Source organism: Sitophilus oryzae, unplaced genomic scaffold (genome assembly GCF_002938485.1).
Source record: "Sitophilus oryzae breed Bouriz unplaced genomic scaffold, Soryzae_2.0 scaffold_684_pilon_pilon, whole genome shotgun sequence".
Lineage (NCBI taxonomy): Eukaryota > Metazoa > Arthropoda > Insecta > Coleoptera > Curculionidae > Sitophilus > Sitophilus oryzae.
The window spans coordinates 1346898-1368420 of NW_022147289.1; the positions used below are offsets into that span (position 1 = coordinate 1346898).

The window sequence follows — 21523 nt, forward strand, 5'->3', positions numbered from 1 at the left end:
ACTATTTCTTACTTTCAAGCTTCAATAAACTTCACGCATTTATTATTTATCAATATAACTTATGTACAAATACAAATTTGTAATATTCCACAGGAATAAATAAAACATAAATAAAACAAACTATTTTATTAATAATAACACTTACCAAATTTTATACCTTAAAGGTTGATTAATTAACTTTAATCTTAATTTTTTTTAAACCAGTACCTTTTGACATTATTTTTCTGTAGTACTAAAATCCATTATTTACCTATCGTGTGATGTCGATATTTTACTCCAGACTCCAGTACTATTTGTTTAGTACGATCCTTGTAGCATATACGAGATGCTGATCTACGACGAGATGATATACAAACTTTATTGGTGTATAAGAGTTTCTGCCTGAGCAGCGAGCATTAACTATAAACTGTGCTCTGTGTCTATAGTTAATTTTACCTCGATTTTTCCTTCACTTGAAAAGACACAAAACACACATAATAACACGAAACACGAATCAAAATTTAATCCATTTATCTTCCAAAACGTAGATATTTGACATAAGTTGACACAAAATTATAACCTATAATTTGGCAAGAATTTGACAAGCCTCAAGAATCTAAAGGCGAGTTCATACGCATCGGCGTCCGTTTGTTGTTCATCGTACCATCAAACCAATAAAATTGAAATTTGATCTGTCATTTTTTAAATAAACCAATAAAACTGGTTAAAAACAGCAAGAGAGGACGCATGACGGATTTATATTTAAACCCATCCATAGTTAGCTTAAAAAATATTAGAAACTTTTTTTAGTAAAATTAATAGGTTGGTATGGGACGTCATCTGCTTTTCTTCTGTCATCGTCTGTCGAAATCTTACCTGAGAAAAAAAAAACAGAGTATAGTTATGTACTTTTCTAAAATTTCACGATTATGTATAAGTATTTTTTTTCTTTTATAGGTTACCCCGGAATATAAGACTGTCATACCGGTACCTAGTCTGGAGTGTCCCTCGATAGCACCGCCCACGCAGCCGCTGGTGATCAACCAGTTCTGGCCGATCGCCTGGCCCGAAGAGACGCAAGACTGTTCCCTGCATCTGATGGAAGAATACACTTTAGAGACTGACATGCCTTCGAAGGTGGTTTTAACCCTCTATTATGCGCCTAGTTCGCCTCTCTTCTACTACGGGATTTGTTTTAGGATAAGGATAATCCGAGGGTGTACCACATTAAGCTGTCGATCTATCGGAGGCCTGCCGACTTGGAGTATATAGGCGAAATGTACTTGGACAGGGATCACAAAAAGGACAGTGCGGGACAGAATGGCGTGTCTTGTAGATTTTCCTTAGGTAAGACGTGAGAACAGTGGCCGCGACCGAAACTATAGCTTTTACAGGGTGTTCCTTAATGACATGCTAATATTTAAGGGGGCGATTCTTGATCCTATTCTAATGGTATGTATACAGGGTGTCCAGGGATTGTCTTAATTCTAGTTAATGTTATCATTCAGTGGGGTTGGTAACATTAACTAGGAAATGCTCGCAATTACGCATTGGACCAGTGAATGTGGTATTTTAAAGAGATTTGTCTACAATTCCTAGTAATTTTTAACCTTCACTAGTGACAGAAGCATTTACTAGAGGTTTTCAGTAAAAGTTATTCTATTGTACAAGGCGAGTGTGGTGAGAAAGAATGTCGGTGGAAGTTATAACAAATAAAACATTTAAGAATATTGGATCACCTCAATATTTAAGCTGATCCACATATCTTAAAATTACAATTTACTTCTGTAGTATATTTATTGAAAATTATAGAAAACAATGACATAACCTTCTAAATATTTTAAGGGAAAAGATAGTAAACATTTTAAAGCGTACAAAACAAAAAAAAATCATAAACATAACATTACTTACTGGTACAAGGTTTTTTTAATAAAGTTCTTCATTGTGGTCAAAATAAAGTATATCCGAATTTTCTTCAACGGGTGTTAACTTCAACTAACCGCTACTTCAAGCTTATCAAAACGATAGTCACTAGGTTCCTTAATATCTTTTTCTTTTGCACGCTTAACTTTGCTATGACTTCATTATGTATATTGCAAAAATAAAAAACAAGCACTATTACATTCTTGCGAGTGCCTAGTTTACCTTAATTTTTCACAAAAAAATTTCTTCCATAGGAAAAATACCGCACAGAACTTTTTACAACGATAACAAAACTATCATAACCACAAAAATCAAAGCGAATTTACGCAGATGTCTGTCAACGTTGCCAACGTTTAGCCCAATTTAATGTTATCCTTATATTGCCTATTATTCAACTTATCCTGATTTATCCTTATATTTTACAACATGTGGCAACCGCGCTAACCGAATCTTTCAAATTCACTGCTATCGTCCAGGGAATGCTAGCATTCACTAGTAAAAGTTGGTTTAAAAAAAAAATCAAACAATAAAGGTTGCTATCTTCAGTATATTTTTATTTCTTATTTCTGCAAGACGAATATCTGCTATCTCCCTATTGTCTCTGAAAAAAATGATGTAACACGAAATATTGAGTTTTATTGTTCCCCAGCAAATAAAATTCTTATTTCTTTATCATATTAACGCATGAAAATACTTCCTACATGTGTACATATTTTTTTGTACCGTTTTTTTGCTCTCCTGTAAAATTAGGAATAATGGAGTTAGCAGTTTATCACATTTCACCGACGATATTTTCTTTTAATCAAAATATTTTAGGAAACAAAAATAAATTAATTATAAGTATACCGGGTGCGTCTCAAAAGTGGCTCACTCCTATAACTTTTTTATTTTTTAAGTTAAAAAAACGAGATTTGGTATGTTAGTATATGACATAAAATAGCATTGATTGACATATTTAATTGTTTTCGGTAACTTCCTGTTTCACCGGAAAAGTCTACAACTTTTGATTTTTAAATGGCACCTCGGTATTTTTTTACTTTATTCGATAGAAAATGACATTCTGAATTGAATGACATATCATATGTCAACTTTTGACATTTCGCATGTGGTTTATTTGAAATTATAACTGGCGGTTCGTAACGAAAATTTGACTCGAAATACCAAGTGTGTGGTATCAAATTATTCGTAAAAAAATGCTTTTTCGAATTACGCTAACGAGCCACCCTCGTTCCATTTGAAAAAACTGAGATATGATTAAAAATACGACTTATGCATTTTCTAACTGGTCAGGACAAGACACTAAAAACATTAGACGATCAAATCTATTTTTCCAAGGCTCCTTGATTAAGAATTAGTGTTTTTAATAAAGCCATGACACTCTAGATTGAATTTTAAAATAGAATTTTTTATTACACGATAATGTCAAAAGTTGACATATGATATGTCATTTTATTGAGAATGTCATTTTCTATTTCGAATAAACTAAAAATATACTGAGGGTGCCATTTGAAAATCAAAAGTTGTAGTCATTTCCGGTGAAACAGGAAGTGACCAAAAACAATTGAATACGTCAATCAATCCTAATTTATGTCATATACTAACATACCAAATCTCGTTTTTGTACCTGAAAAAAATAAAAAAAGTTATAGGGGTGAGCCACTTTTGAGACTCACCCGGTATAAACAGTTATTATTTACATCTACAAAACTCACCTCCTTAACAGCACTTAACATACATAAAGGACCATTACTACCGCTTTCCCGTTCAAAATATTCTAATAAAGTTGCGATGAGTTTTTTACGGCTATTAAGCTATTAAAAAATATTAAGTGTGGCATATCATTGTACTCAGACCGAGTTCTTTCAAAACCTGAAATAAAAAATGCAGGTCTGTATTTAAAAAAATTAAGTTTGCCTCTGTATCTCCTAATTATCAGCTAATTTAAAAATCTAGAAATACTCTCAGATAGTCCTAATAAAGTGGCTATGAGAATGTGCAATTAGTTTTTTCATTTTCTAAAAAGTAACAAGAAAAAATAAAATTGATTTTCAAAAAAATTCGTTTTTTCCAAAAAAACTCAGCAATCCTTGAAAATTTTAAAACTTTTGATGGCATCTTGGTGAACAGTCTCAAGCGCAACTTTGCCCCAATTTAACCATCTTCGTATCTATTCCGGTTTCCGAGATACCAATGCTCGTACCTCGAATTTGTAGCACCCTGTATAATACTGTTTTTATATTATACAGCTTCGAGATCCAACACTAACAGATACATTGAGCAATTCACCGAAATATTTACGGAGGGCGGTCGAAAAAAAATTTTGCCCCGACTGCAACAAGGATCGGCGCGATTGGGTATGCACGCGGTGGGCCGAAGTACCGCTCAACCTTACTCTAGAGAACACATGGAAAGGATACATCAAGTAAGTAATTAACCAACACATTTTACCTCTGATCACATACTTTGTGACATAGAAATTGCAACACCCAGTAAATGTAAATATTGTCAAGGTGTATGTGGCGCTAAACTGTATTGCTGGTTGCCTTACACGGCGAATTCACCAAAAAGTAAAAGACATTTTTAGGCGCCATCTCTTAATCAAGTCGACAAGTAAGCGAATCAGACAATAGAATTTACTGGTAGATGGCGGAAAAGTATCGAAAATTACAGAAGGTTCGAGAAACAGTCAGTAGGGGTATATAAAAGCCCGCGCTTGGCAGTTGGACAGTTTGAAGTTTGACAATACCGCGTTTTAAATCGTGAGATAATTGGCGAAGGTGCCAGAACGGTTAGAGTAATAGTAGTTGCATAAATTGTGTTGTAAATAGTATAAATTGTGTATTGTGTATTGTCTCCTTACCCGCCTTCAGAGGTTTTACTTTGGTAGTATAAATTGTGTGTACAGAGTGAGATAATAAATTAGTTAAGTATTTTATCGTGAGTTTAAATTAGTGGACCCACGGAATCCGTAACAATTGGTGTCGGATGTGTGCGATTCAAGAGGATTTTAAGAAGAAATTAAGTGGATTGGAAGATTTTTAGACCGAATTAGAGTATTTTTATGGTTGGTACAAGGGAGCAAGCGAAGAAAATGGAGGAAATAAGCAAATTATTGGGCGATTTTATGGAGAATATGAGAATAGAGAAAGCAGAAGAAAAATTACGCCGTCAAGAAGAACAGGACCGTCTTGAGAAAATTCTGGAAGGCTTAGAGACGCGCCATCAGAAAGAAAGACAAGAGGAACAGGACCGGATCGAGAAAATTTTACAAGGTTTTGAAATGCGTCGACAAGAAGAAACACTTGAAGAACAGGACCGTATTAAGAAAAGTCTCGAAAAAATGGAAGAAAAAATGGAAAAAAAGCAACAAGCAATGTTAGAAGTACGTTGCCAGGAACAACAGACCCACTTCCAAGAAGTCGTAGAAGATCTGGAGAAGCGCCTTCAGCAGAAAATGGAAAAATTAGAGATGGACCTACAGAAGACCAAGGCACATGTAAGGACACCTGGCGTTCAGGGAACTGCGAATCTTAAGGCCCCGACTTACGATGGACAAACGACCTGGACGATGTACCACCGTCAATTTGAAGCAGCCGCCGCTGCCAACGGATGGACTGAGCAAGAGAAAGCAGCGGCACTTGTCATCGCGCTGCGTGGCCCTGCCCTGGAACTGCTGCAAATTATTCGTGCAGCCCAACAGCAGGAATACCAAACTTTGGTTGCTGCACTGGACCGAAGATATGGCGACCAACATCGACGCCAACTTTACCAGGCCCAGATCAAGACACGCCTGCAGAGGTCCGGAGAGAGTCTGCAGGAATTCTAAGCCGACTTGCGTCGGCTGGTACACCTGGCATATCTAGAAGCACCGAAAATATTTAAGGAGGTATTCGCTGCTTAGTGCTTTATCAGCGGACTGAAGGACCACGAGTTACAGAGGGCGCTGCAAATATCGCGGTTTTCGACCAGCAGCGAAGTACTCGTCAGGGCGCTGGAAATAGAAGCTGCATTTGGCGCCATTTCTAAACCGAAGATAGGCTCGGTAACGGTTGAGGAACAGTCAAAGAGTTCTCACGTCATACGTTTTGAGGAGATGTTTAATAAACTATGTGGGTTACTAGTGAACAAGGGAGTCAACAACACCCAGACAGAGAACCAGAGAAGATCCCAAGATATTAGGTGCTATAGATGTGGCAGGAATGGCTATATTCAACGGGATTGTCGCATCCAAATGCCATTCCGTTCATCATCAAGAGAACATAGGCACATCGGAAGATCCCAGGACATAAGTTGCTATAGATGTGGCAGGAATGGCCATATCAAACGGGATTGCCGCGCCAAATGCGATTCCGTTTACCATTCAGAGAACATAGGCACCAGGAAATCAGTACTAATGGGCGAGTATTGGATGAGGAAACCAGAGCCTCCAGGATGTTTTCCATTAGGAGTCTAGGAAAAACCGCTGACAGTTTGGTGATCAACGGGAAGGCCAATGGTAGAAGAATTCGAATGACTGTGGATACAGGCGCTATGGTATCATTGGTGCGGACTAACTCAGTGCAAGGATTGAAGATGATGCCTCTTAGAAGAAGAGTGTATTTACGCACAGTTACGGGGAAAATAGCCGTTGTATGGGGAGAGGCTTTCATGGAACTGGAGTTAGGGAATTTGTTTAGGGAAGTTTTGGCATAGCGTTTTAACAGCAGGCAATCAACCCACAAACACTATACTAAGGGCTGGCAAAGGTTAGTTTTGGGTCGAGATTTCCGTATTAAGAAGAATACAATGTCTTTATAATGTATTAAACAAAGAGAGAACGGTAAAAACATTGCCAAACGTATGAAATAAACCGAGAAACTGTGCACATTGCTAAGAGACGTGGAAGGAGATATAGCAGATTCGTCGCGGCCAATCAGTACCTCTCAGTACTTAAAATTCTAGGGAAGGGTGTACATCATGCGTTCAGCTTCACGATTTAATTACGTCTCGTGATACCATATTTGTTTATTTATTAACGAGCCGCTGTAATTTTCTTTATAGCTTGTAAATTTTTAAGTGTAAGTGAGAAACACAGCACTTTTGGTAAAAATAAGTGAAATTGAGTTGGTGTTCGACTGTGGTCGCGCTATTAGAACTCTCATTTCAAAAACCGATATCTCGAACTTCATTAGAAGTAATTGATGGTAGTTTTTTTCAAAAACTTTCTTAATATTTCTGCTATATTCTATCTTCGCAGACAGTGTGTGAAAATCTTTACAAATAAGAAAGTTATACGATTGCTGAAAACTGCTCTGCACTAAAAGTAAGTGGACGGATTTTTTTTAATTTTTGAATGGAAAGAAAACAAGCCTATCGAATTTTTCTTATTTAAACATCTTGTAAAAAATCGGTAAAAAAAAATCTTGTAAAAACTTCAAAATAAAAAAAAGCGTGTTATGCGTTAAAAAGTTGAGTTTTTATGTGTGTTATGTGTAAAAAAGTTGAGTTTTTAAATTATCGCGATTACTGATGTAGTTATAAACAAATGGATAAAATGGAAATAAGCATTTGCGATCGTGATTTTCCTTTACTTGATAGGGAAATGCGTACCGGAGAAATGTGGCAACGCCGCGACACCACACCGTCGCATTTCTCACTCCGACTTAATAAGATCTCTGTGCGATTTACATCCACACATGTAAATACCGACCCAAAAATATGAGTTGCCAGCACGGTATAGCTAAGCATATACAGGGTGTTGCAATGTTTATGTCACAGTATACATTAGTACTGTTTATAAAATTCAATTATTTTAACAGGCGCTGCTACAAGGTCGACTAACGGGTCTTAACGGTGTCTCACCAGGATTACAACAACAACTGCAAATGGTACATTTAAAACGAAAATCTATTTTTATATTTTTTGCTTTACACACTACCGCTATATTTTAGCCGCACCCCGTTCAAGTCGCCACCGTACAAAAGCCTCAACAATTAACTGCCGAGGGACAGGAAGTTAACAAATTTGGAAACTATGTACAAATTCAAGCAGCAGGTAACTATTTTTTGTAAAAGTACAAGAGTTTTATAATGGTCCATTTGAACTACTATAAATACAGGCTTGATAATCGATAATCCAAGCATTTTATAACCGTATAATTGAAGTACTATAAATATAAGCTTGACAATCAATAAGGCAAGTATTTTATAATCGTGTATTTGAACTACTATAAATACAGGCTTGGTAATGCATAATCCAAGTATTTTATAACCGTACATTTGAACTACGGTAAACACAGGCTTGGTAATTCATAATCTAATTATTTTATAACCGTTCATTTGAACTACGATAAACGCAGACTTGGTAATTAATAATCCAAGTGTTTTATAACCGTACATTTGAACTACTATAAATACAGGCTTGGTATTCCATAATCCAAGCGTTTTATAACCGTACATTTGAACTACTATAAATATAGGCTTGGTAATCCAAAATCCAAGCATTTTATATTCGTACATTTGAACTACTATAAATACAGGCTTGGTAATCCAGAATCCAAGCATTTTACACCCGTACATTTGAACTACTATAAATACAGGCTTGGTATTCCATAACTCAAGTGTTTCATAACCGTACAGTTGAACTACTATAAATACAGGCTTGCTAATCCAAAATCCAAGCATTTTATACCCGTACATTTGAACTACTATAAATACAGGCTTGGTAATCTAGAATCCAAGCATTTTATACCCGTACATTTGAACTACTATAAATCCAGGCTTGGTAATCCAAAATCCAAGCATTTTATACTCGTACATTTGAACTACTATAAATACAGGCTTGCTAATCCAGAATCCATGTTTTTTTATAACTGTACATTTGGACTACTATAAACAGACTTGGTAATCCATAATCCAAGTATTTTATAACCGTACATTTAACTATAAATACAGACTTGCTAATCCAAAATCCAAGCATTTTATACCCGTACATTTAAACTACTATAAATACAGGCTTGGTAATCCAAAATCCAAGCATGTTATACCCGTACATTTGAACTACTATAAATACAGGCTGGGTAATCCAAAATCCAAGCATTTTATATTCGTATATTTGAACTACTATAAATACAGGCTTGGTAATCCAAAATCCAAGCATTTTATAACTCTACATTTGAACTACTAATAAAAAAGAAATGTGTCCAAAGATAATGGTAGTTTACTTAAATTATAACCATTTAACTAACAGAGGACATATAGCAAAATTAATAGAAGTTGGCGTGCACGCCATTAAAATATTTGACGAATGTATTTTGCAATGTTGCCACGGCTACTTTTTTTACGTTTTCTTTTGAGTGTCAAATAAAATTCTTAATTTTGTCACCGATTCTTGATATTGATATTTCGATTGATATCAGTTTTTACTTCCCTAACTCAGGTTAACGGTAAAAGGGACTTGCCATGTTTTTTTTATTTAAATTCATTTTTACTCATTTTAACATTATAGTTCAGTCATTGGGGATCAAAAAAGGGGCCTGCTTGGAAAAAAGTCCGGAAGTTTTGAAACTTTGCAGGTTTATAGGTTTTGGGGTCCCTAACTAAAATCCATAAAATGCACATTTCCAGACTTGCCGCCGGCGCCGCCATCTTGCCAAGATGGCACCCAAAATCGGTATTTTGTGAATATCTCGAAAACTATGCGTTTCTCGCAAAAATTTGATTGAGCAAAATTAAAGAAAATAAAATTTCCTATAAAAAAGGTTTTATGAAAATTTTCGCTAAAGTCAACCGTTTAGGCACAAAATCCCTGGAAATTTTTCAATTTTGCGTAAAATATGATATATTATGTATAGTCGATTTTCCGAAATCAAATGTCGATTAGGGTTCACTACAACTAGTTTTAGTTTAGTTTCTTCAATTTGGTCATAAAACAGGGGCGTATCATTAATTCGCTCATTAATTTATGAATAATTAATTGTCGTGCTGGACAGCATTCATTGCGAACTTACCATCAGGTTCAGCATTGGTCTGGTCGTACCAAAGATGCCGAAGAATGGGGTTAGAAGAAAACAAAAACAAGCATTACTCCAGTCACAACGTTGAAAGATCCAGCTCCAAAATCCCTGTTGGCATTTTTATCCTGTAAATGCAAAACCAACAACTATGGTAAAGCCTGCGGATGCAGAAAAGCAGGATTAAAATGTTCAATGATTTGTGCATACTGCAATGGAAAATCCTGTGACAACGTCACTGAAGTGTCACTCGACGAATCCGATGAAGAGGAGCTGGACTTGCCTGTAAATATCCCTCTGGCGGCTGAAGATGAAGACTTGGACGTATTGAGAGACCACCCTGATGAGCCTAGCACAGCAGACACGATCGATTTTGACATCAATGAGCCAGATCCGTCGGGCTTGTGCAGATAAGTTAAAGTTTTTAATTTATCTAGTGGAGTATGCCTCCGGAGAGACCACGTTAAAAAAACGCGCCATATACTTTACCTCTTGGGTGGCGTGTAAGCAAGTACACATTTTCAATAATTAAAATCAATGTTTCATAAATTAATGAGCGAATTAATGATACGCCACTGTTTTATGACAAAACTGAAGAAACTAAACTAAAACTAGTTTTAGTGAACCCTAATCGACATTTGATTTCGGAAAATCGACTATACATAATATATCATAATTTACGCAAAATTATAAAATTTCCAGGGATTTTGTGCCTAAACAGTTGACTTTAGCGAAAATTTTCATAAAACCTTTTTTATAGGAAATTTTATTCTCTTAATTTTTCTCTCCTCAAATTTTTGCGAAAAACGCATAGTTTTTGAGATATTCACAAAATACCAATGACTAAAGAATATAAGGACATGTAACGCCCCTAACGGGCTGCAGCAGAATTTGTGACCTTTTTTTTGTTTTGGTGGCAAACAATGAGTCATCATTTGATCACCAGCGACAATTTTAGCGATTTTTAATAGTTTGTGTGTAGTAAACTTTGTATAAACTTTATTACAATGGTGATTAGTTGTTCAGCTTTCAAGTGTAAAAGCAGCAGCGATAAGAAAGAGCCAGGAGTTACGTTTCATAGGTAAATAAACAGTCCACTCCAACTTTTTAGCGTTTTCTTATTGAATTCGATAATTATTCTTCAATTTCAATTAACATCTATATGTACTTGATATGTACTATACGTCGATACTAGTTTTGTACCTTTTGTTAACATTTTAATACGTTTTTTTCGTAATTAATTAGGATGATACACCATAGGCGTAGTCAAAACAATTATCAAAAAATATAAATATTGCTTCAAACAGCTAGGTTAAGAAAAATATGTGCCATGGCACTGTTTGGTGACAGCGTCACAATTTGCTCTCGGGTGTTATTTGTCCTTGGATTCTTTAGTCATTGCAAAATACCGATTTTGGGCGACATTTTGGCAAGATGGCGGCGCCGGCGGCAAGTCTGGAAATGTGCATTTTATGGATTTTAGTTAGGGACCCCAAAACCTATAAACCTACAAAGTTGCAAAACTTCCAGACTTTTTCCAAGCAAAAATCCCCAATGACTGAACTATTAATTTGAACAAGAAAGAGATCATGGCGAACCCTTTTTTTGACGTTGAACGTTAGAGAGACAAAAAAAGTGGTAAGAGGTGTTAAGTTTAGTAGCGATGGGAACTATTGAATGAATTAGACTATCGAATGGTTACTGAATGAATGATTTCAACTATCGAATGGTTTTATTCGAATAAAATCATTCATTCATTTGTACACTAAAGCATATGTGACAACCTTGCCGTGCGACTAAATGGTTATCGTTGAGCCACGACTATCGAATGCTTTTGATAAATGAAATTTAATATTCGTTTGATTTTTGTGTGCGTCAGTGCATTATTTGTTCTTCCAAATTTTTATAACTTCGCCTTATAAATACTGTGCTATTTTTGCGTTTATTAAAATATTTAAAATACTGAAATAGTAGTTTTTTTTTTATTGACGATTGTGTGCGTGTGCAGGTGTCAAAATTTTTCGGAAAATTTGTGTGATTTTTCGTAGCCCGATCTTTCAATTATTTTATTTTATATGGTATATGGTCTATTTTTTAATGGGAAATTTTGAGAAGTAGCAATTTTTAAGAGAGATGAAATGAACTTAGAATTAATTTTAAAAATACATATTTGTATTTTAGATGTTTTAATAATATGAATTAGTTGAACTTAATAATCATATTTAAGTAATGTGGTTAAGTAAATGGTTATCGAACTCAAACTATGGGGTGAGAAAATTAAATTGAAAGTTTTACATGTGCCAATTTAAAAAAACGTTAACGATGTTTGTATTTTGTTTATGCTAATTCTCTTACATGTAGTTTTTTGCGAAGAAATTTTTCATTTATTTTTTAAAGTAAATGCCAGTAAAAGTAAATATTATTTTTAAATAGTAATATAAAGTACCTAATATAAATAATTTTTATTTCTATTTTTTTATTTATATTTTCCTTCCATTACACTGCATGCTTAGAAAATTAATAAATGTTTATATTTCATGATTTTAAAGTTTGTTGTTAATATAAGAAATTAGTTCTGTAATTATTATTATTTAATAAGCCACCGTTGCCAAAAAATTTAAAGACTATATTATTTTTAAATAGGATTTAATATAAATAATTTTGACATCTAATTTGTTGTTTATATTTTGCTACTACGTAAAAAAAATGTTTATTTTAAATTATTTTAAATTTTGTTGTTAATGTTAAGGTATAACAAATTATTACTATTATTATTATTTTTATTAAACCAGTCTTTGCTTAAAAACATTAAAAATAATTTTCCTATATCCAAAATAGCAAGTATTATTGCAGTGTAACAACAGAATATTAATAAAAAAAATGCAAAATATATAGACATACTATCCCTAACTAACTAAAGCCAAACAATAATATTCTTTGCTAATGTCAACTAATACCAATATATGGCAACAGCGCCCTTCATAATGTATTTTCTGTTTACATACTAGCACCCCAATAAAAAAAATAATGTGTCCTTATCTTTATATGACGCCGCAAAAATCAAAGATGCCGGCTTCTTTCATAGCATTGCCACCGACCGCTGTCGGGTTTCTCGGAAAGAAACCTACGTCGCCGGGCGACAACTAAAATCAAAATCCAGTTAATATTTTATTATAATCGATCCTGGCGAATAAATGAATTTCATAAATGAATGAATTTTATAAATGAATGGTTTTTGCTGCCGAATTATTAGAATGCAATATTTCAAAGCAGATGACGCATCTATTCGATAATTTTCATTCGAATAGTTTTCAACGAATGTTTTCTTACTAGCTATAGAATTATTCGAATGAATTGCAACTATCGAATGTTTCGATAGTATTCATTCGAGAGTTCCCACTACTAAAGTTTTGCGATTTTTATTATATTTTTTTTTAATTCTATACTAATTATAATTTAACCTTTTTTACAGCTAATGTGAAGCAACTTGCAGCTCAGCAACAACAAAAGCTGAATGCCTTAAATAATTCAGCAATGAGGTTACCGAGAAAAACGACCATAAACAATGTGGCTGGTGGTACTAGGGTAAGTATTGGCAGTACCTAACAGGGTGTAAATGATTTTTAATAATTTTTCATATATTTTTTTCCAAATCGGCGTTTCTTTATAAAGTTATTTTCTTATACAATGTGAACCAATCACCGTTTCTACGATAAAAAAACGATCTTGTGTCTTTTCTATACCTAGATCATATATACTTACATGGATAAATCAACGCTATAAGTATAGCATTAAAAAATATGTCTCCAACATCACGACATGCAATTTTCAAACCTTTTTTATTGCACTTATGAAACGTTCAATAGGTTTGTCTTTCTTGAGGACCTTACTTTGCGATCTACTTTGCGATCTTACTTGCATCTAATCTTTGTCAAAGATTAGATGTCAAAGAATTTAGATACGTTAATTTGACTTACCTGCTTCAGTAGCGTATCGGATGTTTGTGTTAATAAATACTTATTATAACTTATCTATTTTTATTAGAATTATATATTTTTATAACAATTTTAATAACTACCAACATTTATTCACAACGTAAAATAAAACAACAAATTACTGAGTCTACCCCACGTCTACCCTACATCATAGTTTTACATTTTTTAAATAAAATTAGAACGACACTGATAAACCGGAATTTAAGTCGGCCATATTTGAGGCCCATCGCGGTGTACCTAAGATTTTTGATATGCTCCTTCCTTAGTCTTCTTATTCAAAGATAAGTACAAATTATACATTGTTATGGAAACCAACTTTTCATTGTCATTATATTGTCATAATTATATGTCATAATCTTATTTCCATTGTGTAACGTCGTTTGTTTTTTGCGTTTTTTATTTTAAAAATTGTATTAATTACTCTTTTATCGACCGCTTTTATATAGCCAAGGATGCAAGTGTCTTCAGTGAGAAGTTAACTTTAAGTTAGTGCACAAGTATATTTCTATTTTTTTTTCGACTTTCTAAATACTCGTAAAAATGACTAGAAAGTGTTTGGTGTGTGGAAGTTCTAATATAAAGGTCCCCGAATTATCTTTTCATAGGCAAGTAAAGTATTCAGTTGTTCATTTATTTATATTAAACCACATGCATACTTTCTGGTTAGATTTTCTAAGAATATTGATATTCGTACGGAGTCGCTAAATGTATTTTTTATATAATTTAATTTTTGTGACAGTAAACATGCAATTTATTGTTCAAATATATGCATTTTCCAAATTAAATTTTTAAAATTAATGTACAAATTTGGCGCGTAGACGCTAGGTCCTCGATAAAGATAGACAGAGTAGAAGCACCGCGTGTGCAACAAAAAAAGAAGATAAATGGAAGTCGTTGATATGTTTGCGACAGTTTCCATACTGATTTACTTATCCACGTAAGTATATATGATCTAGGTTTGTATAGTATTAAATCATTTTATCATATCATATACAGGGTGACCTATTATTGCGAGGAAGTCCAATATCGTCTATATGAAAAAAGTTCTACATAAATATTTACAAAGGTACATATCCCAAAATATTTTATTGTATACAGGGTGTCCCCAAAAAAATAACGATAAAGTTTTTTTTTAATTAACAACCTCCATTTTCTTGTTCAGCATAAAATTCTGCATATAAAAATTATCTAAAATAAATCTCAAATAAAAAGAGTGCGAGACTATTTTTATTTGACGCTCTATGCGGGGTTGCCGCTATTTCATATTTACTAAAACTTAAAAAATATTTTTGGATGTGCATCTTTATAAGCTATGTAACATTTATATCGAGAGCGTCTCGAAAGTGTATAACTTTTTTATTTTTTCACATAAAAAAACGAGACTTGGTATGTTATATAAATTAGGATTGATTGACGTATTCAATTGTTTTTGGTGACTTTCTGTTTCACCGGAAACGAGTACAATTTTTGATTTTTAAATGGCACCCCCGGTATACTTTTACTTTATTCAATAGAAAATGACATTCTAAATAGAATTACATATCATATGTCAACTTTTGACATTTTGGCTTAAAAAATTATTTTTTTGTAAGTTTCAATCTAGAGTGCCATGGTTATGTTAAAAATAATAATTTTAATCAAGGAGCCTTGGAAAAATAGATTTCATCTTCTAATGTTTTTCGTGTCTTGTCCTGGCCAGTTAAAAGATGCCCAAATCATATTTTTAATCATATCTCAAGTTTTTCAAATGGAACAAGGATGGCTCATTAGCATATTTGAAAAAAAAACATTTTTTACGAATATTTTGGTACCACACACTTGGTATTTTGTAGTGTTGGGAAAAATCGGGTGATTTCAATCCTCGAGTATTGATCCTCGAGGATTCCAATAATCGGATGATCATCTGAGGAATCCTCGGTCATAAAATTTTCTCTATATAATGTCTTGATCGAAACTTGATTAATACTCGCCGCTGGGTGTGAGTGATTTTGCTTGCTGTTTTTTACACATTGTTGCTATGTACTTGAATGACTTGAATAATATTGTAATAAAAATAAATAATTATTTTAAACACTTTTTTAATAATTTTTAATATTGTCGTGTATAATTTCATGTGGGAAATAAAATGTTTATAGGTTTTGCTTTAAATTGTGCTGATTTTGTTTCTTCAAAGTCGAAGGACTTTGAGGCTAAACTGGCAACCTTTCAGCGCACTTTCATGTCAAATGAAACCAAGTAATTCTAGGAAATACGGGCGGCTTTTTTAAAAGGGCTCGTTATTTATTGTTTATTTGTCGGCGGTCGGTCATTGAGATAAAAAATATATTTTATTTTACTTTTTAATAGAGTATTTTCACCGTAAATAAGCTGTAGGACCTAATAAATTGTGGTTGTATTATTGTTAGTGTAGTAGTTATTGTGCATATTTTAAGTTTAAAAAAGTCCAATCAAATCAAATCAATATCCATATAAAGCAAAATCTCCAAAGTCTTAACCCAAATAAACAACTGTGGTTTTGTCAAATGGAATTTTGAAAGTCGAAAACTGACGTATTATGAATTTTCAAATGTTTCAATTCTGAATTCTTACACAGAAAAAAATTATATTATATCAATAGTTAAAAAACTATAAATCTTTAAATAAAAAGTATGGAGAAAAAATCTTTATAATTTAAAGGAATATTATAATTATAGAATATTATATTAATCTTCGCGAGCAGCGAGGACGGTACATTACACCCGATGTTAGTTGCGTAAGATGTTAGTATCGCAAGCAGCGAGGACTGTACGCCACACCCGATGTTAGTTGCGTGCCGAGTAATCCTCGAGGATTGACAAAAAGGTTTCAGCATAAATCGTAAATCACCTGTATCCTCGCGAGCAGCGAGGACGGTACACCACAACCGATGTTAGTTGCGTGCCGAGTAATCCTCGAGGATTGACAAAAAAGGTTTCAGCATAAATCGTAAATCACCTGTATCCTCGCGAGCAGCGAGGACGGTACACCACAACCGATGTTAGTTGCGTGCCGAGTAATCCTCGAGGATCGACAAAAAAGGTTTCAGCATAAATTGTAAATCGCCTGTATCTTCGCGAGCAGCGAGGACGGTACATCACACCCGATGTTAGTTGCGTAAGATGGTAGTATCGCAAGCAGCGAGGACTGTACGCCACACCCGATGTTAGTTGCGTGCCGAGTAATCCTCGAAGATCGACAAAAAAGGTTTCAGCATAAATCGTAAATCACCTGTATCCTCGCGAGCAGCGAGGACGGTACACCACAACCGATGTTAGTTGCGTGCCGAGTAATCCTCGAGGATCGACAAAAAAGGTTTCAGCATAAATTGTAAGTCGCCTGAACCTTCGCGAGCAGCGAGGACGGTACACCACAACCGATGTTAGTTGCGAAAGATGTTAGTATCGCAAGCAGCGAGGACTGTACGTTACACCCGATGTTAGTTGCGTGCCGAGTAATCCTCGAGGATCCACAAAAAAGGTTTCAGCATAAATCGTAAATCCTCTCTATCCTCGCGAGCAGCGAGGACGGTACACCACAACCGATGTTAGTTGCGTAAGATGTTAGTATCGCAAGCAGCGAGGGACTGTACGCCACACCCGATGTTAGTTGCGTGCCGAGTAATCCTCGAGGATCCACAAAAAAGGTTTCAGCATAAATCGTAAATCACCTGTATCCTCGCGAGCAGCGAGGACGGTACACCAGAAGCGATGTTTGTTGCGTGCCGAGTAATCTTCGAGGATCGACAAAAAAGGTTTCAGCATAAATCGTAAATCGCCTGTTTCTTCGCGAGCAGCGAGAACGGTACATCACACACGATGTTGAGTGCCGAGTAATCCTCGATGATCGACAAAAATACTCGAGACATACCGAGGATATGAATACTCGGGTGACCGTGTATTTTTCACTCGAGTGATCCCATCACTAGTATTTTGAGTCAAATTGTCGTTATGAACCATGTTACAATTTCTAATAAACCATATACGAAAATGTCAAAAGTTGACATACGATATGTCATTCTATTCAGAGTGTCATTTTCTATCGAATAAAGTGAAAAAATACCGGGGTTGTAATTTAAAAATCAAAAGTTGTTGTCAATCAATTCTAACATACCAAGTCTGTTTATCTGAAAAAATAAAAAAGTTATAAGGGCGAGCCACTTTTGAGACGCACCCGGTATAGAAGTTTTTTCCATATTTTTGTTAACAACGACGGTATTGGACTTCCTCGCACTAATGGGTCGCCCTGTATGTCGCACTTTATCTTCATACTTTATCACATATCATCGTATCAGACTTTTTTGCAGGCGCTGTATTTCTACGAATTTTTATTTCATTTAGGTGTTAAATCATGGCAACCTTAGTCAATCTGTACCGCAAACGGTAACCTTAACTTCCGTTAATAATAGTAGAGTGAATTTCCTGAGTGAAGTCCAACAGCCTCAGACGGTCACCTTGTCAGTTGAGAGCGGCGGCCATATTAACTGTGCACTTCCAATCAAACAAGTCGTGCAGAATGACGCATTAAATGCTGCGGGACCGTCACAATTAGGTAAGATTATAGACTTTAGAACTTCCCTAATAGTCTAAGTTCGGGCTGCAGGATTATTACTTGAGATGAAACGGATATCCGGCAAGTATCCGGTATCCGGCCTAAATTTTTATCCGGCCGGATACCGAATAGTTAGTCAATATCCGGCCGCATACCGGATATTCAAAAAGTAACATAAATAACAAAAAATAATGCACTTACAGTTTCAACTACTTTTTTGCAAACTTTTTTTTTTATTTAAAGCTGAAAATAACAAAAACTTCAAAAAAATTAAAAATATTCATTATTTACTTTAATGAAAAATACCAAAATGAAAACTTCACATAATGACATAAATAACTCATAATAAATGAAAAAATAAAAAAATACATAGATAATAAAATTTATGTTACTATCTTGTTCTTTTTCTTTTATTAAAGGGAATTTTAGAAAATCAATAGTGAAAATTAATAAGTGGCAAATTATGGTGAATAAAAATTAAATTTTCAGCGTTTGTCAGTAATAGGCGATTTCGCTTGTTCGTAAACCAAACCAGCTTCGGAAAACAACCTGTTACTAAAAACACTGCTGCAAGGAGCTGAAAGGTACATTTTCGCAAATTTCGTCAACCTGGGTTAGTGGTTTGCGTTATCCGACCACCAGCCCGGCTGTGATCAATTCGAACTGTTTTGAAGTACGCTTGCATTCGGGTTTTTCTCTTGATCTCGACATTGACTATTATTCTCATCTGCGATTTCACTGAAACAAACGCGATGGCCGGATACTGTACTATTAGAAAGAGAAAAAAATACTCTATAAGTAGGGAAAGCAAATACATTTTTGTCCATTAAAGAAAATTTGCTATTTTAACTGAATAATATCTGCTAACTCCCAGTGATCTAAAATAGTCACCGAAATGCTGCTATCTCTGCTGCTATAAGTGCAAAATATTTGCAATGCTGCTATAAGTGCAAAATATTTGCACTTATTTAAGACTCACCCTGTATAGAAATCAGGGAACTACCCTAATGCAAGGTAAATCAATGCAATGCAAATGCCAGAATGCATTGCAAAAGCAAATATTGTTAAGAATAAATAATGAACTATAAAGGGGGCCCGCCAAGGCTGGGGTCCCCCTAATAATTATATATACAGGGTGTCCCAGAAATGAGTGCAGATATTTTAAGGGGTGGTAGATCTGGCCAAAAGAAACATATTTTCTCTTTACCATTTTTAAAATAGATTGAAAATAACCGAGTTATTTAACTTTGAAAGTTTAAAAAAAAAATTGCGACATTTTGAGAGCCGCCGGGGAATCTCGCGGATCCCCCGGCGCGGGGGAGAGATCTCGCGGATCTCAGCTTGTTCGCCGCCCGCTGTTGCCACATCGACTAGAAAGACTTAAAAAGTACTTGCAAAATCCCACACCATCCAAGAGGTTCTGCAGAGGTGCGTTACTTTTTTTAAGTGGGTGATCGCCAGTAGCCCTACTTTTCACATTACACAAAATAAACTAAAAGAAAAAAAACTTACCAAACAATAAAAAAAGATATCCCTATAGCAGAGAGATACAACTGCAGAGCTTTCTTTTTTTCCATTTTACCACTCTTAAAACTGCACATAACACTACACTTAATAACATCACTTCACTACAATTCTTAACAACACTATGCAAATTTTCAACTGTGGAAATATTGGCTCCCCTATTAATTTTAGAGCTAAATCGTAAATGGTTTTTAAAGATACATTACAAATTTGCACAAGGGGATCCAATATCTCGACAGTTCAAAATTTGCATGGGATATCCTATATTTCCAACGATGATGCACCACCCGGTATACCCTTGCTTCTTGACTGCATGCTATTACAATAATTGTTCAACATGACGACCTCCATTTCCAATACATGCTCTCCTTCTTCTGAGCATGGAATTTTTAACGTTTTGTAGCAATTCTTCGTTGCTTTTCCCGAATCCTTCAAATGCTGAACCATACTTACAAAGGTTCGAGCATTAGGGATTTATCTATTCGGATACTCTTCGGAATAAGTCTCCGAGCTTCTACAGCGCTTTCCCCTGCCAGAAAGTACCTATGCTCTTAGCATATCCACCTTCTTCGGATTTGTATACTCCATCGCGATTTGCCTATACCGATACCGATTACCGACACAAAAATATGCACTAACGAACATTTCACAACACTTTAAACACAATCTCCGATCACTTTCTCGAATTTTAAAAGCTCGATAATATTAGAAATTAGATCGATTTCTAATAGTGTACATGCTTTGTGTACACTCGATTAATAATGTCGTTAGTCGTTAATATAATACAGGAATCTGTAATTTTCTCCCCACCGCCCATTTCATTGGAAAAAACGGCGGCAAGTTTTCTGCTTTTGAAATTACGATCGATGGCATTCTATTGTGTAAAAGTGGATGGTAAATGGCATCGATCGTAATTTCTCAGGCAATTTAACGTCTTAGCAGGTATACTCATTTTTTTATCAAAAAAGCTTTATAGAAAAAAGAATAACTGAATATGTTAGTAGCTTTATTACTAATTAAACTATTCAAAACATGTTTTGATATTACTAAAAAAAATTAACTAAAAAATATAGCAAATTTTATAGTTTGACGACGTTATAATTAACAATAGGCAAATGGAAAAAATTACCTAACTACATATTAGAGACATAATTCCATACCTAGAAATACCGTATGGTCGGAAAAAACGGCGTCCAGAATGGCTTGAAAATAACGGTCGGTGAAATTCTCCATAAAATTTTACACATAGATTGACAGCGATCTTTATTTCATAGCCATCGCTGACGCCGTTTTTTTTTTCACGACCATATTGTATTTCCCATTAATCGCATGGTGGCAATACTAATTTATATTTAAAGAGATATATCTAAATGTGTATATACTAGGTATTTTATGAGCAATCATATTTAAGCTATTATGACTCATATCATATTCTAATTATTTGAAACTTGAAACATAATATTTACTCCTATTATATTCATGTAACTAAATTTTCTAATATTAATAACTCTCTGATAATAAAAAACAAGAGTGTGTTTTGAAAAAG

At 34.5% G+C, this 21523-nt stretch overlaps 1 protein-coding gene across 1 annotated transcript in view; it reads left to right on the plus strand.

The window, feature by feature from the left end:
• LOC115888174 (transcription factor SPT20 homolog) overlaps positions 1–21523 on the plus strand; it is a 75692-nt gene that overhangs the window by 26614 nt on the left and 27555 nt on the right. Inside the window, exons 8-14 of the mRNA XM_030907790.1 lie at positions 937–1116; positions 1179–1326; positions 4149–4324; positions 7701–7769; positions 7833–7935; positions 13365–13477; positions 18243–18453. Of these exons, the coding sequence (XP_030763650.1) occupies positions 937–1116; positions 1179–1326; positions 4149–4324; positions 7701–7769; positions 7833–7935; positions 13365–13477; positions 18243–18453 (1000 nt within the window). The remainder of the gene's footprint in view (positions 1–936; positions 1117–1178; positions 1327–4148; positions 4325–7700; positions 7770–7832; positions 7936–13364; positions 13478–18242; positions 18454–21523) is intronic.